Source organism: Peromyscus leucopus, chromosome 1 (genome assembly GCF_004664715.2).
Source record: "Peromyscus leucopus breed LL Stock chromosome 1, UCI_PerLeu_2.1, whole genome shotgun sequence".
Classification (NCBI taxonomy): domain Eukaryota; kingdom Metazoa; phylum Chordata; class Mammalia; order Rodentia; family Cricetidae; genus Peromyscus; species Peromyscus leucopus.
Window position 1 is genome coordinate 147,930,455 of NC_051063.1, and position 23,934 is coordinate 147,954,388.

Sequence of the window (23,934 nt, forward strand, 5' to 3'; positions counted from 1 at the left end):
GTTGGTCTTTCCCGTCTCCCGAATCACTAGCAGCTGAGGTGGCATCTAAGAAGGACACAGTGCCTGAAAAACCTGAGGGCAAGGCTTCACGCTCACAGCTGAAGCTGCTGCGTGCCGCTTGACTCTGGCGCTGGACCAAAGCTCTCTGGAGGGTGTATGATGTCAGGTTCCTAGCTTCGAGTCTGCCCCTCTAATTTCTTCCTCTTCCTGCCTGGGACAAGGAGAAAGGAAGGAGACGGACTGCCCTGCGCACAGTGTGCCATGTCAGAACCACGAAGAGAGGCGGAAATAGCAGAGGAGGGGAAGGGAATGTTGATCTTTCAGGTTTCCCTCCCTGGCCTCTGAGCGCTAACGCAGCAGGCAAAGAGACCCCCGGAGGCCCTGAGAGGGGCCATCCTATTCTAAGGCCTTTCTAGAATGGCTCTTCTGTATATATAACCAGGGTGACCAGCTGTCCTCATTTGCCCAGGACTGTCCTGATTTTAACACTGAAAATTGTGTTTCCCAGGAAACCATTCTCAGGAACACAGAAAGCACAAGCTCTTGGCAGTGGGAACTGAAGGTTGGGCAGAGTCGGGGGAGACAAAACCCAAAAGACAGCTGCAAAACATAGGGCTGAAAGCAGCATCGCCCAACGTCACGTGGCCACCGCAGATTCTGTCCCCGGCAGTAGCTGTTACCACAGTAGTGTTATCACTACTGCTAAAAAAACTAGCAGTCTTCACCCCACTGCTGAGGCTGGCAGTGGTGATTGGTGGTTCCCAGTCATGGACCATCATCCTCTGTGGCATCACTCAGAGCCGTGGGGCTTAAGTCGCAATTAAGGGCTTTGTAATTATGAGGGTTAAGAATCCGGCTTTGACTGTTTATTAGCTGTTATGCTTTGTGTCTAGAAAGTGCTAGGGATGGGAGTGTAGCTGGGTAGGAGAGCATGTGGCTAGCCTGTGCAAGGTCCTGCACTCAGTCCCTAGTACACATGTATGTACATAACACACACACACACACACACACACACACACACACACACACATGCATGCATACACACACACACACCCCTCCCAAGATTTTACTAGCGAAAATGTTAGGTTTTAGGGAGGGGGAAGAGAGGAAGCAGAGAGAAGTGCTGAGCTGAATCATCCTTCAGGTAAGAGATTTATTACCCCTGGTGACAGCAGCAGTGCACAAGGGACCTTAAGGGAAGTTTCATTCTGCCAAGACAAAGCAAGGCGTCTACCTTTCAAGTTTCTGAGAGGAGGAGAGGTCTAGCACTGCGAGGAAGAGGGCTTAGTTAACAGGTGACCTATGCTGTGAGGCTGGGACAGGGAGCAGGGCCTCTGTGACTTAGGCTGTAGTGGTATGGAAAGTTGGGGTTGGTTAATGCCTAACCCATATGATGTGACAGTAGGCAGGCTGGATGTGTTCTCGTCATGCTTAAAGCCTTCTCTGCTTAGAGCCTGGTTGGTTACTGGGTGGGCCTGGGTTCTCTGACAAGTGGGTATTCTGACCATGGTTTTAGGAGTTCAGGTAATTAACTGACGGTGATCATACCCAGGCCAACAGGACCCAGACCTCACTGAAGGCTGAATGACTGTGTTCTAACGACAGATGCAAGGGGGCACACACTGGATCAGGGAAGTGAATGACCGATGTCGGAGGGGTTGGATGGATCGCACTTCCATCTCATATACCTTCTTCTGCTGTGGGGTTGAGAAAAAAATTACCCTGAATGCTTCAGAGGTTGCAGAGAGTGCCCCGGGACAGCACAGGAAGAACTCTATGTAAACATAGCTCGGCCCCTGATGGCAGCCGGTTGTGTGACACTTTCTAGGGACACTGCTTGCTACTGTGTCCTAACAACAGAAACACCCTGTCCTGTCTCTGAGGGCTTTTGACTTGGGAAATGATATGTCAGATGTCTCTCCAGTTTTGATGCTGATTTTGATGAAGTCTTGGAGAACGTACAGGAAAAAGGTTGTTAAAATCTTGCCCAAACACGAATGAACTTTGCTCGTGCCTCTGAAGACTCAGCAGACGATACACATGTAAATTTGGAAATTCTATCTCATCTGTCACTGTCTTTCAAGGAGCTGCAATGACCTTACCCACTAAATGCCTTGTTCCTCTCAAACATGGCATGCTTAAGAAGGGCCTAGTTTGTTTAAACTCAGCAATGAGATTTTCTCCATGCGAGCTCCGGCTCCTTAGTTTCCTGGAAGTGTGCGGAAGCAGGACCTGAAATATTTGACTTCATAGCGAGAGAAGAAGATAACCACCATTTTCATGACTCTAAAATGTTGGTTTGTCATCACATCATGTCTTTACAGAGTGTTAGGCAACTTAAAGGTCCATTTAGGGTGAACGTGGAGGAAAGAAGTACAGTAAACAAGGCTGGTGGCTGTCCTGAAGTGACTGATGATGAGGAGCTGGAGAGGGACAAGGTGACTGCATCCAAAATGTTTGATGTCATATGTGTGACAAAAATTCACATGGACATTTGTGTTTTGAGATAATACTTTTCCAGATTTTTTCCCCCAGTTTCAAAAAACTAGAATTTCTGTTAACTTGTGCTTCCTCAACGAAACTACAACATTGGGGTTGTTTGTTTGTTTGTTTTTGTTTAATGTCGAAATTATATTGACTTAAAACCACTCTCCCCAAGAAAGGGAGGTTTAACTTAACACCAAGAATGTTTTTAAGTTGATGGAAAAACTGAAATGTAAAATGCAAAACTCTAGCAATCCTAGGGGAAAACCACAGAAAGTCTGCAGTAGTTAGAAGGGGGCGAGGAGTGCTTGGGGGTGATGTCAAAGGCAAGATACTGAAATTGATCAGTAGGAGATGTACATAACACACACACATGCCAAGAGCATGGAAGCACAGCCTGTAGATGGGAGAAACTGTTTTCATGTTGCATATCTGACAAAAGTTTGTGTATATAGACTAAGTGCGTTCCAGTGATGAAAAACAAACAGTCCTATTAGAAGATGAACAAAAGACAGAGAGACATCACTGAAGGGAATTTACAAGTGGTAGTGAACCTATCAAAAACACGCAAAGTGAACTCCAGGTATCACTGCATACCAACCAGAAAATGGAAAAGTATTGGTATCTCCATGTGCTCACAAAGACTCCGTTCTAGTTTGCGTGCATTCTGTTGCTCTGATACGATTCTGACCGCAAGCAACTTGGGAGAAGAAAGGGTTTCTTTGGCTTAACGAGTTCGAGTCCATCCTCAAGGGAAGCCAGGCTGGCACTCCAGGCAGAACTTGGAGGCAGGAACTGAAGTAGAGACCTTGGAAGAACCCTGCTTACTACTTATTTCCAGGATCCGGTTCACCTACTTTGAGAGCTTGTTTGGAGGTTCTCGCAGGAGAGCACAGCTACTTGTATACCCTTGACCGAAGACCGGTCCTCCTCTATTTGGTGAAGGTTGCCTCTTCAGTTGAGCACGCAGCAGCTTCGGGAGGGACTCACATGGAGCGGTGAGGGAGGAAGGGGACACCTGCCAAGCCAGCCAGATCAGCCAAATCAACCCTGGCGATCAGTGGGGTGACAGATGTCACAGCCAGATCGCCCTCACATCCTACCTACCTTTATTATACAGCGCAGGCCCACCTTAGTAGGCATGCTGCTACCCACAGCAGGCCAGACCCTTCCATATCAATCATCAATGAAGAAAATGTCCCACAGAAATGCCTATAGGCCAGTCTGATAGAGGCAATTCCTCAACTGAGGTTCCCTCTTCCCAGGCATGTCAAGTTAACAACTATGACTAGCCATCACAGATACAGGGAAACTGGGCCACCTCTGCCTTGCTAGTAGGAGCAGCAAGTGGGACAGAGAATCTAGATAGAAAACAATTTCCTTTCAAAACTAACGGTGGATTTATAAGATACCTCGGAATTGGACTTCTTGAGCATTCGTTCAGTATAAATGAAGAGTGGTTTTCATGGTGGATTTGGTGGGCACATTCATTGGTATTGTTCATAATAATAAAAAAAAAAAACTTTCAAAACTCCTCAAATGTCTCTCCATGGGCAAATAGTTAATCCAGCTATGAAACACCCCTATCATAGAACCCTGCTCTGATAAGAAGAAAAACGGCCAATGCTTGTAGCTACTTGTTCAAACCGCAAAGAAATTATGCTGAGTGGAAAAAAAGGCCAATTCCACAGGGTGACATACTACTACATGATTTCATTTATATAACATTAATGAGTTCCCATAATTACATACCATGAGAACAGATTAGTAGTTCCCAGGGGTTAGGATGGGGTAAATTGATGGGTGTGGCTGCAAGAGGCCACACAAGAGAGTCTGCTGATGGTTGAGCGTTGAGTATCTTGTTGGCTGGTCGTGGTAGTGGTTGCATAAGACTACATGTTATAAAGTTGCATAGATACACACATGGAGAGAAACTCATGTGATAGAGAAATCTGAATGCTATATTTGGATTGTATCATACTGTATTTGGATTGTACCAATGTCAGTTTCTTGGGGGTTTGTTGTTGGTATTTTTTAGTTTTGTTATTTTGAAATTTGGTTATTTAGCCCAGGCTGGCCTTGAACTCCTAATCCTATCTCTGCCTCCACCTCCCGAGTGCTGGGATTAAAAGTGTGCATCACTGTGCTCAACAATGTCTTAGTTTTGGTGGAGTTGTAGAGTTGTTAATGCTGGAGGAGGCTGAGAACAAGGGATATGAGACTTCTTGTATGTTTCTCAGCCACATTTCATAATCTACAAGTGTTCTAAAAAGTTTTAGCAAACAATAGATAAGTGGGTGGTGGTGGTGGTGATAGTGGTGGTGGTGGTGGTGGTGGTGGTGTGGTGGTGGTGGTGGTGGTGGTGGTGGTGGTGCACACCTTTAATCCCTGCACTATGGAGGCAGAAGCAGGCGGATCTCTGAGTTTGAGGCCAGCCTGGTCTACAGAGTGAGTTCCAGGACAGCCAGAGCTGCACAGGGAAATCCTATCTCAAAAAACAAAGCAATACAACAAAACAAAACAACAACAACAACAGTAGATAGATGCAAATCAAAGAAAAGCGCCTGGGTTCAAAGTGAGCAGTTTTTGCGGACTTGAAAGCAAATTCTCAAGCTTGCAAACCTTCAAACTAATAAGGAAATTAAAGGAGTTACACACTCAGCCTTTTTGAAAGGGTGTTAGCTTGATGTTATCACATTGGAGAGACACCAGCAGATCAGTGTCCAGTGGCCTGGAGAACAGCAGAGTTTTGTGTCAAAGGGAGCAGGCTGTGTAACTGTGGTCAGTTTTACCTCCACGGAAATGAAAAAAGAGGCCTTAATTACGACAGGCAGCTCAGAACAGTATACTGGGGAAGGAGGCTGGGACACGTGTTACCTTATAGGGAGTGAAAGCAAGCAGGACATTTTTTCCTTGATGTTATTAAAAATAGACAGCATCTCTTTCATTATTCATGCGTTTGTTTTTCTTTTAAAGGTCTTAACATTTATGTAAATACAAAGCCAACAGAATTTAAATAGTCTGTGCCATTTAAAAAAAAGGAGTTAAAATAAATTGCTGTATCAGAGAATTAGGAATATTTAAAAATATTGTTTTTCACATATTATTTAATTAGTTCTAATTACTGTTACCTGCCTTTGATCTCCAGTTCTGTTTTTGTTGTGTTTAAATAATTACGTTTGTGTAACAGAAAGGGAAATAGTGGAAAATGATCAATCGTTTCGCATGTTACTTTTTTGTTTAAGCAGCAATATGTTCCTTTACTTGTGAGTGTTGCTGTAACAAAATTCCACAAAGCAAGAGGTTTATAAACAACAGAAGTTTATTTCTCACAGTTCTGTATTCTGGGAAACCCAAGATCAAGGGGCCTGGCAGGTTTCAGTGACAGGTATGGGCTGCTTTCTCCTTCCATGGTGGCACCTTGTGGCTGGATCCTCTGGAGGGGAGGAAGAAATGGAAAGCAAAAGAGAGCTCATTCTTGTCATCAGGTCCCTAATTTTGTTTGTGAGGGTTCCACCTTGATGACTTCACCACCTCTTCAAACTGTCACCTTGGTGACTAAGTTACAATGCTTGGATTTTGAGGGACACAGCAGCAGTGCTGTGTCATCATGCCTTTTTGCTTGTGACTGCACTGCCCTGAGTTGGCTCTGAGAGGTGGCCAGGCCATCAATAGCTTAAGGGCAGAAGGCACCAGGTCAACCCAGCGGGCCCTGGCTCCGGATCCACCTCTGAATGACCTGGCTCTGTCTTGTGGAGACGGATTGTGAGGAGCCAAGCAGCTAAGACACAGTATGGGGCTCTGGTCTAAGGAGCGTGTGCCTTCCCTCTTTCAGAGATCGTTACATTTAGTTCCCAATTTACAGGTTCCTGAATATCGAGAAGGCAGCATTGCAGTCGGAGACAGGCGTGGGAGGAGGAGAGGTTGCAGTAAGTAAGAGGAAGCTCAGACAGATTGAGAAAAAAACCATTTCCTGCCCAGAATTAAAAGTACATATAGATCCACTGAGCAGATGAATGAATGAATGGGATTGAATGAAAAGTATCCAGAGGGTTGCTACATTTCTGGTTTCTGCTAGCTGTGGAGACCTCTGAAATGGAATAGAGGATCTGGGTTGGAAATCCTTTAGGTGTTTACCACATTTCTCAGTCGGCTGGAGCCGATTCTACATATAGGAATAGTTTAGTTTATGCTATTTTAGGAAGCCACTCCTAGTGTGTTCAGGATATCAGAGAAATGAATTTGGCTTTGTTAGAATGTTTCCAAACAATCGAGAGCCAGGAAGCCACACCCTTTCAAAACACTCCTGCACGCTGGACTTCAACTCAGCTGTATGTGTGTGTGTGTGTGTGTGTGTGTGTGTGTGTGTGTGTGTGTGTGTGTTTAAATTTCCCCAGCTTTCATAAAACTTTTTATTTTCATGTAGTTCATTATGGTGCCTATGAATCATCTTTAAAATTAGATATTTTCTTGGCAACAAAATACACAGTTTTATAATATGCAGCTTTGCAAAACTGGTAAGGTTTACAAATAACCTTAGAGATAGCCTCACCCACACTGGCCATGAAGTGAGCAGGTGAAAAGCCCCCAGTATTAAGCATTCAAGGCTGCTCTGGGTGTTGTAGCTGGAAAGCTCCTGGTGTCCATACAGCCCACGCCACCCCAGCTCCTCTCATAACCTTCTGCTCTGCAGATGAGGACCTTGGTATTCCCCAAAGACACCCCTCCCCCACCCCAGCTTATTTCCATCTCATTCCAACTGATGCCTTCGCCATGTGTTTCCACACTTTGTTAACTGAAAACATTATTTTAGTGGTAGGAGGACAATGGACCCGCCAGCCTTCCTTGGCTTTGTGTTCTCCCAGGAGCAGGAAGACGGAAGTGTCCCCCTGAAGAAGGAGTCTTGGGGTGTCCTCATTTCTGGTGTACCAGAAAGCCTAAAGTTTTCATTTGTCTGTTTGAATTTAGTTTCACAGATAATGATGCCGTCGCTAATAACTGGCTTTTGAAGTCCATTCTCTCAAAATAGTTATTAAACTTGCAAACTTGTCACCTGAAAAGGCATTTATGACATTTGCTAAATATTAGTTAGTGCAAAGTAGTATAAAATGATTCTCTTGCATTACATGAAAATTATTCTGTAACTCCAAAAATATAAAAGAAGAGATTGGGTAAATTAGTTTTAAAATGTGGGTGGCATTTGTACAAACAGTAATCTCGTGTAGAAAATAGCCATATTCATAAAAAAAATTAAAGTACCAAACTGGCTGGAGAATATTTTCCAAACAATTAGCTGCTTTTACAGAAAAAATGTGTATGGCGTGCATGCGTGTGTGTGTGTGTGTGTGTGTGTGTGTGTGCGTGTGTGTGTGTGTGTGTCTGTGTGTGTGTTGTCTGTGTGTGTGTGTGTGTCTGTGTGTGTCTCTGTGTGTCTGTGTGTCTGTGTGTCTGTGTCTGTATGTTTCAGGCAGGGTTTCTCTGTGTAACAGCCCTGGCCATCCTGGAACTCACTCTGTAGACTAGGCTAGCCTTTAACTCAGATCTGCCTACCTCTGCCTCCCCAGTGCTGGGATTCAAGGCGTGCACCACCGCTGCTTGACTATGGAAAACCATTTTAACCTCCTTGGATTTTGTCTTTTATTAATCCAGTATTCTGCTAATGAGATAAAATGAGCATAACAGGCCACATAAGGAGATTTTTAAAGTTACTCAATCAGCTGAATTGATCAGGTTTAAAAAAAATTTATTTTTATTTTATGTGCATTGGTGTTTTGCCTGCATATATTTCTGTGTGAAGGTATCAGATCTTGGAGTTACAGACAGTTGTGAGCTGCCATGTGGGTGCTGGGAATTGAACCTGGGTCCTCTGGAAAAGCAGTCTTTGCTCTTAACTTCTGAGTCATCTCCCCAGCCCGAGTGTGTGTGTGTGTGTGTGTGTGTGTGTGTGTGTGTGTGTGTGTGTGTGTGTGTGTGTGTTTGAGACAAGGTTTCTCTGACAGAGTAGCCCTGGCTGTCCTGGAACTTGCTCTGTATGTAGACCAGGGTGGCCTTGAACTCAAGACATTTGCCTGCCCTGCCTCCCAAGAGCCAGGATTAAAAGTGTATGCCACCACCACCTGGCTTATGCTTATAGGAAAACTTTTTTTTTTTTAAATCATTTTCTTCTATTGAAATAGCTTTAAGCACAGCAGCCATGTGCACTTCAGTGACTTTTGCACCTCTGGTTCGTTTTACCCCTTTCTAATTAATCTTTAGAGCTTGAATGTGTGTAGTGTGTGTGTGTGTGTGTGTATACACACACACACACACACACACAAATGAAGGCATGCAGAGGCACACGTTCTCTGTTGGACAGTGCCTGGTCTGCTGAGTATGTGCCTAGCACAATAGATCAAGGAAGGTGAGCTGCCTCTGGGTGGGCGCTTTCCATGTGCTGTATACTTGGGATACAGAGATACAGAATTCTGTCAGGGAAGAAAGGCAGGGTCAACTGCCTACAACCACAAAGAACATTTCTCTAGCATCTGGTTGATGAGAGCTAGAGTCAGGCCATTTCTAAGCTTTCCATTGTCTTGAGAGAAGTTTCCTTCTATACTGTTTTCCAGTGTTATGACATTCCATTCAGAAACCCTCATGCAATATATCCCACAGTGCTGAGAAGCTAGTATCTTGAATATCTGTATATATGTGTATGTAGTTTTGTCATATGTATCAGTTAGTTGTTGCTGTGTAACAAAACACTTCAATGGTTGGCCTCTTTTTTTTTTTTTTTTTTTTTTTAAGCAGTGATGATTCTGTAGGCTGGCAAACATCTAAGATCTGCTGAGTGGTTCTTTGGTTAGATTTGTCTGGGCTCACTCATGCAGATGCAGGCAGTGTGACTTGGCTGGAACTTGATACTATAGCATTCCTTTACTTGAATTTCAAGAGTTTGGCAGATTTTAGCCAGGGCATCTCATTTCTTTTCTATGTGATCTCTCCAGCAGGCTCCTACGGTAGGCTCAGGGTTCTCAGCATGGCAGGCATCAGGTTCTGTTCAAGCCTCTGCTTGTCTCATTTGTCCTTTCACCAAAGCAGGCCACACCACACCCAAATGCAAAGGCTAGAAGAAAAGACTGCCCTCTGGCCTATCCAGTCTGGGGTGGGAAGAACTTGTGACCATCATTTACAATCTCTCTGTCTTACCAGACAGACATTTTTCTATTTTTATGCCTTTGTTACTTTCCATCATTAAAAAAAAGCCATATGTATACCAACACTCAACATACCCTAGAGTAAAAAGAAAGATAAAGGCCGCCCCTGAGTTTCTGGTACACCATCACTTGGAGGAAGCTGTGAAACCACCGTTACATTTGACATTATCCAACCAGTCCATAACCATTTATTCCCAGCCATCAATGTCTTCTAAAAGTACGTAGATTTGAAGAACTTGCATAAGATCCTACTTGCTTGCTTTTCTTTCTTTTTCCCCTCTATCATCTCAACTCCCCACAGACCTTCATTCTTTCTTTCACAGAATTTCATGTAGCCCAGACTAGCCTCTAGTTCACTTTGTACCCAAGGATGACCTTGAACATCTGCTCTTCCTGCTTCCACTTCCCTCCCGAGCGTTGGAATTACCCATGTGTGCTGTGGCAGCTGGTTGATGCAGTGCTGGGGACCGAACCCAGGGCTTCATGCCTGCTAGGTAAGCCTTCTACCAACTCAGCTGCATTCCTAGCCCTTTCTTTGCACTTCTCTTTTCCACTGGTTGGTTTAGAAAATACCCTCTTTCCAGAGAACCGCCCACATTTGTTTGCTTCTTGTGTGTCATTGGCTTGCTCCTCCATCACCTCTATTTCTGTCAATACAAGATAGCCTTCTAGGCCAGAGTCCATTCAGATTACGTTTTTTGAGGGAAGCAAGACTTCTTTGTAGATAGCACTGGGTGTTTCCAGATGTCTCCTATAGGACACATACAAGTTTGCCTTTGAGCCATGCTGGGAGTATGTGAGTGGCTCTTCCATGCTTGGATGATGGTGGCCCCAGTCTGGGAGGGTCCAGGGTGATGTTTTGCTATCCCAACGTCACACTTCTTAGGTAGAGTTCCAGGAGGGACATTGCCTCCTTATGTATAGTTCCATGTTGAGCTGAAATAAAACGCACGCACAAAACACATCATCCCTTTCATTGGACAGTTTACAGAGTGAGAAGTTGGGGTCCCCATGTGCACAGGGCCTTTCCCTCTTGCATCCCCCCCCCAATGGTGAACTTGTGAGTTTAGATATTTGGTGTTTATTCTTTCTTCTTTCACTCCTTTGTCTGCCTCATCCCTTCCTCTCACTCCCCACCGCTCCACCCCCTGCCTCTTTCCTCCTTTTCTTTCTTCCTATCTCATGGATCATCTTTGGCCCTGGAGCTGCTTCCTGGTCTCTGTCTCCTTTGACACACTGCTACTTGAGAACCTTCTTTCCTGTTTTCTGAAACTTGCCTATTCCTTGACCTAGACTTTTTTTTTTTAATTTTATTTATTTATTTATTTTTGGTTTTTTCAAGACAGGGTTTCTCCGTGTAGTTTTGATGCCTGTCCTGGATCTTGCTCTGTAGAACCAGGCTGGCCTCGAACTCACAGAGATCCACCTGGCTCTACCTCCCAAGTGCTGGGATTAAAGGCGTGCGCCACTGCTGCCCAGCTTGACCTAGACTTCTAAGTGCCTGTTCCTGCCTGGAAATGACAGTACAGTTTCTGAGTGCCCATTGCTGTTCAGCTGTTGTTATTTCTAGGCCCTTCTCAGTGGCCAGAGCCCTTTTAGAAGGGCTCCTTTGAAAAATTCAGTAGTTGAATTACAATTGTAAAATGTTCCTTTAATTTTTTTTATTTTATACTTTTTTTCTCTTTCCGTTGTTAAAGTATCAGTTTCTAACATGTTAACATGCACTAATATGTACGAATATTATAACAGATACAACATTGTCATTATTAGCATGCACAAAAATATATAGTATTAGCATTATTAATTTGAAATTATTCTGTATTTATGTTTAGCTTCATGAGGATTGTATACTATAGCAATGCTAACATTATAAATTTGTATGTGAGTAGAGTGTGGTGGCTTACATCTCTAATGCCAGCATTTGGGAGGTTGAAGCAGAAGGATTACCATGTACTCAGGGCCATTCTAGGCTATACAGTCAGTCTCTACTACAGAGTGAGACTCTGTTTCAAAAAACAAACAAACAAATAATGGTCTGTGTTGATAATGATAATGGGTTAAATATATGCATATATGCTAATATGTACAGTTGTTAGAAATATACTGATGAATATTCAAGTGTATATTAATGCACACAATTATACAATGGTTTCAGCATAGTGCTGTTGCTGTTGTTAACATCAGACCACTGAATGACTTTCATGGTTCCCTTCCAGGGCTTTTTTTCTTAGAATATGCTGCGGTCACTGGAAACCTCTTCCGTGCATGGCTAGGTCACCGAAGATATTAGATTTTCTTTCCAAATTTGGTTTTGGCAAGGACAGAAAAAGGCAGGGAGGCACTGAAACTCAATATTTCCTTCCAGGGCACACCCCCTGACCTGACCTCTGCCAGTTAGACCTCTACCTCCTCCTGGCAGTGCCACAAGCTGACAGTATTTGTGTGGGCCTCTTTGGAGACATTGAGTAGCTGCTTGATCTCCACTAATCCAATGACTTGGATTCTTTCTGCCACCTTTGGAGGACACACTTAAAAGTAGAGACATGTGGATGGTTTATTCTCACATCCATTAGTGTGTGAAGCCCAAAAAGAGTCTCATGGCAGTTCTTTCACAAAGAGGAGACTGAGGGAAAATAGTCCTCCAGCATAATAAAAAATGTGCCTAGCAAAGTATGGTGGCACAGGCCTGTAATCCCCATACTTGAGAGGTAGAGGTGGGAAGCTCACAAGTTCCCGGTTATTCCCCCACTACATAGAAAGTCCAAGGCCAACCTGGGCTATGCGAGACCCCCAGAATGAGAGAGATCTAGAGAGAGAGAATGAGAATATATGGATATGCATGTATACTTTTCCTTGGTCTCCTACTTTGTGATAATAGAGTCTGCCTGACTTGACTGGGTGTATCTTAGTTATTATTGCAGTGAATAGACGCCACAACTAAGACAACTTATGGAACAAAGAGTTCATTGGGGGCTTACAGTTTCAGGGGATGAGTCATAGTCATCATTTTGGGGCATGGCAGCAGGCATTTAGGCATGGCACTGGAGCAGCAGCTGAGATTACATCTTGGGACAGAACCACGAGGTGTGGGAGAGAACTAACTGGAAATAGTGTGGGCCTTTGAAGACTCAAAGCCTGCCCCTAGTGACACACCTCCTCCGACAAGGCCACACCTTCTAATCCACTGAAGTAGTTCCACTAGTTGGGGACAAGCATTCAAATGTATGAGCCTCTGGTGGCCATTCTCATTCAACCCGCACATGATGTTCACACACACTTGAACATGTGAAGAATGTGGGAGTTAAAACGAATATGTTTGAAGTAGAAGTCCTAGTATTTGGAGGGGAGGAGAAATTGACAAACTGGAAGGATGTAAGTGACCTTTAAAGAGCTAACTTTCAAACCAGGCATGGTGGCTCACAGTTGTGATCTCAGCAGTTGGGAGATGTGGGCAGAAGGATCAGGAATTCGAGATCATCTTCTGCTCCACGGTGAGTTCAAGGCAGCCTTGGATGCACGAGACAGTCTCTAAAAAAGAATTCAGTGGTAGAGTGTGTGTTCAGCATGTGTGAGGCCCTGTGTTTAATTCCTAGCACTGTGGGGTGGTGGGAGGTTTTACTGGCAGAACTCAATATAGTTGAGTTAGTTGTACTAATGTGAGCCAGTAGATGTCCAGTGTTTCAGAGACATAGGGGCATGCAAGATGCTAACGGTAGTGGAAAATGGGTCCTCCTGCAAGATGTCCAGGGACTCCCCATGCTGTAAAGTTCTGCAGTAGTTTTCTTTTAACACACGCGTACATGGAATAGATTGAGAGGGCATTCAGAATGCATTCAATGCAAAATACACACAGGACACTATTTTGGATCCTTTCGTGGTGAACCAGTAAAAGAAGCAGTCAAATAAGGCAACGAGGGGAGTATATCAGGCAATGAGGGACTATATTACTAGATGAAGAAACACTTAAAAGATTAAACAGGAATTCACCTGCTTACTTAGGGAAAGACGGTAAATTGTTCAGCTTTCCTTGGAGGGCCAGTTGGCAATATCAGTTAAATGGTTTCTCTGTCTGTCTGTCTCTCTCTGCTTATCTCTCTTCTTCCTCCTTCCCTCCCTCCCCCTCCCCCTTTTCTCTTTTGAGACAGGGTCCAGGCTGGCCAGGACCTCTCCCTTAGTTTTCCAGCTTCCAGGATTGCAGAAGTACACCACTCGTCCAACTCCATTTTTATTTATCTTTGCATAAGCCCATACTTCAACCCCCAAATCTGTTTGGACCTCTGTTTCCTGGAGAAATACTTGGACATGTGTCTGAATAGCAAATATAAGACTTTCAAGCCAGGTGGTGATGGCACATGCCTTTAATCCCAGCACTCGAGAGGTAGAGGCAAAGCAGATCTACAGACCTACTTCTAGGACAGCCAAGGCTATACAGAGAAACCTTGTCTTGAAAAAAACAAAAACCAAAAAAAAAAAATCATTGCAGTATTATAATATCAGAAATTGTCTTAGAGAAACTATACTATGCCTGCAGTATAGATTATTGGACAGACATTTTATTTATTTTGTTAGTTTTTCTTTCTTTTGGTTTTCCAGGATTTCTTTGTATAGCCTTGACTGTCCTGGAGCTAGGTCTGTAGACCAGGCTGGCCTTGAACTCACAGAGATCCATCTGTCTCTGGGTGCTGGGATTAAAGGCATGCACCACCACCATCCAGCTGTTAGTTTTTCTTTTTGAGACAAGGTCTCACTGGTTCTCAGATATGTCTTGAATTTACAGTCCATCTGCCTCAGTCTCCCTGAGTGCTGGGAACATAGGCATGCACCATCATGCCTGACTCTAAACAGCCATTTTAAATGATGAAGCCAACTGTTCAGCGTATTACCAAGACTAATATTAAATGAAAATAGATGAAATTCAGAGTAATAGTGACTGTAGTTTATCTAATGAACACAGAAGTGTGTATTCTCATTTGTTTCTCTGCCTCTGTTTACACACACACACACACACACACACACACACACACACGTCAAAGCACAGAAAGCTGTCTGGAGACAAGCTTTCTATTTAGATTTAAATGATAGTATTCACGGGCAACTGGAATGTGTGCACAGTGGATTTTAAAACTGTATATTATTTGTGAAATTAAGGAGGAGGGTAGATCCAGGCGATTTGGGCATGCCTTAACAGAGAGAAACAGCTTGTGGGCAGCTCTGGAGAGGCTTGATACCAAACAAAAAGCATCTATAGGAAGAGGTGGAATAAGCCACACCTGTATCTGGAAGCTGATGAAAAATGAAAATCAGATCCTGTTGCCCACAAAGAAAAAGTGCCAGTAAAGCCATCAATTACAGCCTAAACCTGGTGGTGTTTTTCCCTTCAGTGCTTGCCATCATGATTTGTCATAATTATTTGCTAATCAATGTCATTCTAAGTAAAGAGAAATTTAAAATGTAAAATATTAGCACAGATTTTACCATTCATTTTGTATAACACCACTTTTAAGTGTAAATCCTATGAGGAGTAGATACAGTTCAGACTTTGTGGCTTGACCCTGGAGGATGCTTCAACCTGACCAGAAGTGACCAGCACAGCCACACTTAGGAAGGTTGGAAAGAGCTGGTGGGGATCCCATGCCCAGGAACAGAACCAGTCTTGGCCTGGGAGGCATGCAAGAAACACTGGCCTTCACACGGACCCTTCCCCCCTGTGTGTGTGCTTGGCCTGCTGGCTTGCTGGGATCCCCTCCACAAGGGCCTTAAAATGCCCTGCTGAGCTTTAGGTACGGAGAAATTGAGTCACCAGCCAGCTGCTCCTACCAAGAGGAAATACTGAGGATGTTAGCTCCCTTGACTAGATGGCTTGGTTATTCAGACTAGGCTGGGTCAGAGGTTCATTTCCAACCGAGATCGAGCCTTTCACCAGCTGCCCATCTGACGCCAAGTGGCACTGCCTGCCTGAGACCCTTGTGCTGCCAGATGTACTTGTCCGTACACCCAGGAGCCCCTGCGCCTTGCTAAGGTCCTTGCCAGAGGCTGAAGCAGTGGCACACAGTTGGGGGAGGAACAGCCTAGACTTCCTGAGGTGAGGTAGCTGGTAGCCCAGACCCTTCCCTAGGATGATGTGACAGCAGAGGCCCAAAGTCCAGAGGGGGACTTCCACTGTCTGCAAAATCCAGATCCCAAATGAAACTGAAGATTCAAAACCGTAAGCCCCCACCCCGTCCCCAGTACAGGCCTCTTGTGCCCTGGACTCCTGTCCACGTGAGCTGTTGTGAGCCTTTGAAGGTGGTCAGGGGGAATCAGTGGGTGTTTTGTTCCTGCATGTTAGATGGGAGACACGAGAGGAAGCTTGGATTCGAAGGTAGAATTGTTTGGTCAAAGGAAGTTGAAGGTAATGGAGACAGTGGAAAGGAGCGCAGGGTGGGCTTCCCAAGCCCGGGGGTTGCGGGGATGGGGATTAGAAGAAGAGGAGATACTCAGGGTGCTTTCAGTGACTTGGCAGGGAGGGAAGAGTCTCCATTCATCAGCATCCTTTCCCAGTGGGGTTAGGAGCAAAGGCTCTTGGGCTGGAGAGAGGTGAACCATTAGGAGGGCTCAGAAGAGGCCCAACGGACAGGTGAAGAAACGCAACACGCTGCTCAGAGCTGGCCAGGCAGCCTGCAGCTGCCACAGCATGGCATGGCTGTGGCCTCTCGAGTCTGTTTGTGGACCGGTCAGGACCTCAAGAGAAAAAGTGCCACCGTTGGAGGAAGGGCAGCTCCAAGGGAGGGGTGTTTTTGTTTTTGAGACGTGGTCTGGAACAGCCTAGTACGGAAGGATTCTTTTTTATTCTGAAGAGAATTTAAAAAAAGATTCGATTTTAGTGTTTATATGAGCTGTGAAAAAAGTGAAATGACCAAGGGAGGGATGACAGAGGGTAGCTGGGGGGAGATACCGCACAGGCACAATCTGTGCGTTTATGGAAATGCCACAGTGAAACGCTAATATGTACAATTAATATTAATCATATTAATCATTAACAATATTTTTATATTTTATTGTTATATATATACATACATTAACTTTAAGAATACAATTCATAATGTTATTGTCAAATAAGATAAATAAGGGCTGGTGAAAGGACTCCACAGGTAAGTGCCAACCCTAATGACCTGAGTTTGATCTCTGGACCTAATTGGTGGAAGGAAAGAACTGACTCCCCCACCCCCAAGTTGTCCTCACTTCCATATGTACATGCATGTGCTCGAACAAATAAATATATACATACATATACACACACACACACAGAGAGAAATAACTAAGTGTAAACTAAAGATCAGAACGGATAGCTGTATTTATGTATGTGTATGTATGATGTATGTATGTATGTATGTATGTATGTATGTATGTATGTATTGAGATGGGTCTCTCTGTGTAGCTCTGACTGTCCTGGAACTCACTATGTAGACAAGCAGTCCTCAGAATCACTGAGCTCCTCCTGCCCCAGTCTCTGTCCTCTGCTGGGGTTAAAGGCATATACCACCATGCCCAGCTTGTTTAAGGATTCTAGAAACTTGACAAGTCAAAGAAAGTTTCTTCCCCATATTGCTCTGCTTTGTGACATATGAAAGTCCTGAAGCCATTCACTCTTTAGTGATATGGTCTGGTCAAAACATTCAGTGATGGTACCCAGCTGTTAATAGTGTTGTTTTTTTATATATATATACTCCCTTCTGTTGCGTTATCAAGATCGCCTTATGGTGCCCAACATTTCCTCTTTCCTTTGCAAGAGTAAACACACAGCTCCTACCAAAAGCAACATTAAAATAGCCTTTTTAGAGATTGTTGTTTGTTTTGTTTTTTACAGTGGAAACAAAAATAAACATGTAAAATGTAAGCATAGCTATAGTTCATAGGCTGTTTTACTAAGTAATTCTAAGATTTCTAAAGACTGTGCATGCTTAGTGCTTCTTTCTTTCTGACCACAGACACCAGAAATCCCACAGGAAGTTGTGCTTCTGAGTGTTGTGGTTTCTAGTTTCCTGTTCCTTTGCATTAGATCAGAGAGAAATCTGTACACAAAGGGAAATTCTTGGTTGAACTTTCTTGAAACTCATAGTGAGATTCTCTAACTTACTTGCATTTTTCTCTTTTGATTTAGACCCAGAGGAAATGTAGCCACATCTATCTGTAATCATTAATGTCATGGTATAATTTAAAAACGTTTTCGGTCAGTGGATAAACTCTTGTTAAAGTTTAGGGTGTGTCTCTGAGATTATGCTATATGCTCTCCACTCCATATTGAAGCACCTTCCCCCAAATAAACTGTAGGGCGGAGCTAGATTCCTGACAACAGTGTTTTCTTTAAAATGATTTTATTTCTTAATTTTTAATTAGCATACAAATTAATAGGTGTCATTATGGCATCTTCATTTCTATAAATGATGAGAATTTCCCTTGCTATTTAGAGAAGATACACAAATATAGTTTGGTTTAGATACTAAGAGTATCTGTTCAACTTACCTAGTGTATCATACAGTTCAATTTAGATAATTTAATCCAGCTATTCAAAATACCATTGGAAGTTTTTAAATTGTTGCGTTAACTGGACATTTTTAATTGATATACTTTTTAAAGCAAAGTACTATGAAAGTGAAATGTTTTTACTTGATTTAATTTTTTTAAAGCCATGGAAAAGATAAGATTGATCAGGTATATTGAATTTGAGGCAAGTTGCAGAGATCTAACATTTAACTTACATAGTGGGAGACTTGATAGAAGATTGACCAATGAGAAAAGGTGAAGATTATGGCACAAAACACCCTACCCGCCTCTAGGCACATTTGCAGAATGCATATCTTATTAAATATTAATGCACCGATGTGAAAGACCTTCAATAACCACTTTCTAAAATACAGCACACCTAAGTTTTTTATAATGATGTCTTCTCATAGGAAAAATTTAATCACCCTTTTTAAGAGAACACAGGGCACTTTGTCTTTAAAACAATCGCATGCAATAACGACTAAAACAAAAACCAACTTTAACTGTTTTCATGCATGGCAAGAAATAGGGTTTGGTTTGCACAATGTTCTTTTCTAGTTCAACTAGCTTAGAGTTGTAAAACGTGTGGCTTTGAAACCTTAATTGGTGTTTATGTGTCATACGGATACTTCTTAGAATCAAGTCTGATTTTGTCATGCAGTTGAATTCTAAAAAAACTATTGTTTAAAACCCTGTTTGTGCCCCACCCCCCTCCACACATACCCTGCGTGGCTATCGTAGCACTATACTAGGTACTTGAAGGGTATTATTTAATGTTACTAAAAATTTCTGATATTTGTGAAGAACTTTGCATTATAGAGTGTAAATTAATGAAGCTCAAAATTATTTTCTACCCATTTTTCCTGTTCAGCAAGACAGTTGGCCTAAGTTTTGCACAGTGGCCCATTGAACTGGATGGTGAGCTCCGCGTGTACTTATGTCCTTTTCTGTTCAGCTTGAGCTGGGGGGCTTGGTTTAGAAAGGCAAGCAGCCTAATCTATCTCTTCAGGGACCAAGAATCTCAGCAATCTTGATAGCCCAAAATGTAGGGAGGCAGGAGAAAGTGGCTGGGATTATCACTGGATGCTTGTTCCCCTCAGCGCCCAGATCTGTAACTTGGTTTATTTAAGGCAGTTGGCTAGTTCTGAGCCTGCTAGAACGCTTCTGATGTACTTTAAACAAAAACACATCTCCCTTCAATAGGGTAACAATGCTCAGACACGTGGTGACAGTTGTGACCATTGTTACTTGCGAGGTTAAGGAAACCACAGTCAGGTATTGGCCAGGCCCGTCTTTCCTGCCACACTCCTGCGTGGGACTGATCGCGGGGAGGCTGGCTGAGGAAAGAGTCGACAAGTCTCCGTAGGGAGTCGAAAAGCTTTGGCACACAAGGGTTTGTGGTTCTCGGGGGCGAATTCTGCCGGATCCTTGATAAAAAAAAAAACACACACAGGATGGTTCGCGCGGCAGCGGAAACCGCCTAGCAAGTTACTTGGAGAGCTGAGCTTTTCCTTCCGCGCGGGGGTCGGACCCGGCCTGGCCCCGCCCCCCGCCGAGGCCCCGGCCCCCGCCGGCTGGGCATGCTCAGTGGCCCGGTCCGGCAGGTTTTGCGTGGCTGCCGGAGTTGCCCGCGACGGCTCTGCCCGCCGACGGCACGTCTCTCGGCGGCCGCGCGTTCCGGGGAAGTTAGGTGCGGGAGCAGGCGTCTGAGGAGACGCCCGAGGGCGGAGGGGACAAGCCGGGGGTCCCAGTGCTGCGGGGCGGCGAGCGGGCCGAGGGCGGCGGAGGCCGAGCCGGCGGCCGGGTGTGCCCCGCGGAGAAGCCCGGGCGGGGCGGACGCTTCCCGGACTTTTGTCCTACTTGAATCCCCTCCCCGTGGGCCGGGCCTTTCCGGCCGCCCCCGCCCCTGCCCCGCTCGTCCCCGGGAGATGTTTATGCGGACGGTGGCGTGAGGAGCGGGCGGGCCGGCCGGCGGCGCGGAGTTTCGGGTCCGAGGAGCCTCGCGCGGCGCCGAGAGAGACAAGATGTCCGCCAGGGCCGCGGCCGCTAAGGTGAGAGGGCTCACGGCCCGCGGGGCTGCGGGCGGGGCGCCGGGGAGGACCGGGGGGGACCGGCGGGGGGTCCTCGCCCCGCCCTCCCGCGGGCGGCAGCCGGGGGCGACGGTGGCGGGGCGGGGAGGGAGGGAGGAGGGCGGGCTGGGGGCGCGCCTGCCGCCGGGGCAGGTGCACGGCTGCCGGTGCCTGGCTCCGGCTCGCGCTGCGAGGCGACGTGCAACAGGTCTCGCGCCTGGGAAAGTCGCCCCGGGTGCGGATTCTCAGGTCCCCGAGAGCGTGTTCGCGGAGACCCGGGGGTGTCACCTGCGGCAGGCCGGTGGGTAGCCGGGGCTGTCTCTGGAGGAGTGGTTGGTACCCGGCGAAACCCCTGTAGTTTCGATCTGATGTCACCCGCTGCGGTATGCGCCATGGCAGCGATAAAGCTTTGAGACAGCAAAACACTCAGCTCGAGAGGAGCTAAGGTTTATTTTGAGGTTTATTATTTGTGTGAGGCAACAGAAGGGGGAAAGTTCTTAACACTTGAATTTCAACTTTTCAGAAGTATCACAGAAGTGTCCCTACACATGGACAGTAAGATGGATTCAAACAACAACAAAAAATACCCGGTGAATTCTGCACAAAACAACTTCCCGATTCATTTTTCCTGTGTGTTTTGAAGTGTGTTTCTTGACACAACATGTCTTATTAAGTACTACATTAAGCTAAAAAATTTAAAAACGAGTTAGACTCCTCTTCTTTTGTACAATTTAATTCTTTTAAAACATCTTAAAAGTGCTTGCTCTTTTAAACAATGACAGGAATACAAAATGTGATGAGTGGGAAAAAAACTCCCTTAAATTTATTACTTTAAATGCAGTTTAAAACAAGTGGTGATTTTATGTATTTTTCTGTTTGAAATACTTAATCCTAACCTTTGGGAGCAGATGAAGGAAGCGTCTGAATTCTTAACAGGACCATGTCTTTTGACTGGCTGTAGTTAGCAGTTAGTAGTTGAATAGATTATTTTAAGGAATGGAGTATTCTTCCTTTAGGAATAATTTAGTTTGTATCTTTTTTGAACGTACATTGATGAACCATCTAAATGTTAAGACTGGGTCCAAAAACTAGAATCAGTGCAACATTTGTTACTTATAAAACATGTTATTTACCTTTGCTGGGACTTCCTTTCCTGGGAAGAAAGACTTTGTTGCCTTATTACACAGAATGTCACTTAGTTTCAAAGTGTGAGCCCTGGTACTTGCTATTCAAGACAACACACTTGGAAAGTGTTATTACAAGAGAAGTGTTTCCAATAGCTTGCTATGGCAAGGTGATTTAAAATTTACACATAAATTATGATATTGAGGTTTTTATGGAACATGGTAAAGCCTTTCTAGTTAAATATTTGCATGATTAGCTGGAAATTGAAGGGTTATTTTCTTGGATGCTGTGTTGGGGCGCACTTTGAAGTCTTACGTAAAACTAGACCTACCATAAATGAGCAGGTAAATGCAGTGCTAACCAGTTGTTTCCCTAAGTCACATTTATTTTTCTGAGGGAATCAAAAATGCTGAAGAGCCCGGCTCTGTCAGTGCTTTACATAGTGTGCTTTTCTTTCTCCTACCCGGTAAAAAATTGTGCAGACACTAATTTTGCCGCTCGCTCTTCTGTTTTTAGCACAACAGTTGTAGAACTTGTGACTAAGCCAATACTTTTGATTCTGTATTTTTGTAATGGTTCAGTGGTTTTCCTCTTGCTGCTCAGGTCATCATTGCCTTTTTGAGATGTTTGGCTTGCTTCCAGGATATTGTTATTGCAATGAGTACATTTTATATGATTGTATTTACATTTTTGTATCTGTACACTTATTACTGTATGGCAAATTCTTAAAAATGAAATTTCTATGTCAAAGAGTTTATTTAAAATTCTAATATACACCATTAAAATCTTCCTCCAAAGCCTATACTTAAGAATAAATACAACAGATAATGGTTTGTTGCCTGAATTTTGGGTGGAGGACATCAAATTCAAGACAGTGCCATAAAGCTCTGAGTGAAGAGAGTCAGAACTTACCTGTGGTCCCCGAATTGAGTGCAGTGCAGTTCCAAGTATAATTCCAGTGTGACGTTATAGAAAACATGATAGCTTGATAAGATGTTTATCTTACCACATAAATGAATGGAGGGAGAAAGTCCTTTCAGAAATCTAATTTATTATAAATTCATAGTCGTGTCATGTCCAGTCCGTGTCTCCCCCTCCCCCCCCCCCCGTCCCCCCCCCGTCCCCCAGAGCTGAGGACCAAACCCAGGGCCTTGTGCTTGCTAGGCAAGTACTCTACCGCTGCGCTAAATCCCCAACCCCAAATTCAGAGTAATTTAAAGAAGGTTATTGGTTCAGGAATAGACTAGAACCACACAGCTGTTAGTGATTGCGATCGACTTTTTATATGTGCTATTAGTTCTGTATGGGTAATTCTTTTAATTCTCACAGTAATGCTGTAAAGTGGAAATAGTTTGCCTAGGCACAGTTAGCCCAGCAAAAGGGGAAACTATGAATTGATGTCAAACTAAGTATAGATTATTGGGAAAGAATCCATTATTCAATAAATAAAACTACAAAGACTGATACCGTCTTTTAAAAATGTTTCTTTGCTGCCTCATATGCAACAACAACAAAATCCAGATGAATCTTTGTAGTTGCTATTTATTGTGGGTGTCTGATGAGAGCACACACATGCTGTGGTGACCCAGTGGATGACAATTTTGTGGCATTGGTCAGTCTTGCATCTGAGTCGCAAGCACCTTTATCCACTGAGCCATCCTTTCTTCCCTGCCCCTCATGAAATTTTAAGTGTTTGGAAAAATAAGTGACAGAACACTAGGGGAAAAGTGTAGGAGACACAAGCACAAGTGTACGCGCACGTGCGCAGTGCAACCATGAATGTTTGAAAAGGGATTCTCTGTGCATGATGCTCAGTAAAGGGAAAGCCTTTTTCTATGGGTATGATGTGCATCTGAATTTGCAATGAGTTTTTGCTTACTACTGTAATTTGATAACAGTTATTTGAAAGTTGAAAACGGAAATTTGGGGATGGTTCTCTGCCTTACCAAATAATGGCTTAATTAAGGAAGAAAATAGTACTAGTAATTATTAGGAACATTTTCATTGGCTGACCCACAGAAAGTGGCTGAAGGGAGTTGAATGGCTTCTGGGATTTCAAGTTGTGTCACTTTGGAAGAAGCAGTAAAAATGATTGTGCCCTCCTTGGCTATCTTAGTGTTGTGCTGTGTAATGAAATGTTTGTATCTGAGAAGCAGTTTTGTTTTTCCTAGTGGCTATACCTGAAGTAATGTAGATGGATATAGTAATGATTTACAGTTTTCTTTTTTAAACCATTACTCTGTTTATTGTGAGAATTCTCAGGAATCTATACCAACCAAGTGAGGCACAGTGAGTTTTTTCAATAGCTGAACATTTTTGAATCTGAACTGCAGAAAATATCTAAGGTAATGTGCAAAACTTGTTACATCAGTCTTTATGGACAGGGATTGTTTGCTGAGGAACTGTTAAACCAGTTTTAATTTGGTACTTAACTGATCAGTGAGTATTTGCTTCATATACTTCAAGAGTAAAGTAAAAACTCACTTGAAGCTTAAGATTTTTGCTTTATTGAGTCTGCCACCATTTGTGATCTTTGTTCT

The 23,934-nt window shown here is 43.9% G+C and overlaps 1 protein-coding gene across 6 annotated transcripts in view; it reads left to right on the plus strand.

Moving 5' to 3' along the window:
* The window catches only part of Tjp1 (tight junction protein 1), a 259,549-nt gene that overhangs the window by 156,684 nt on the left and 78,931 nt on the right, over positions 1-23,934 (plus strand). Inside the window, exon 1 of one of the 6 annotated variants that reach the window (XM_037198861.1) lies at positions 19,796-20,251. The exons of the other annotated variants lie outside the window; for them this stretch is intronic. Within the exon in view, the coding sequence (XP_037054756.1) occupies positions 20,225-20,251 (27 nt within the window). The 5' untranslated portion in view covers positions 19,796-20,224. Of the gene's footprint in view, positions 1-19,795; positions 20,252-23,934 lie in introns of those variants that run through there. 6 annotated transcript variants of the gene reach the window in all.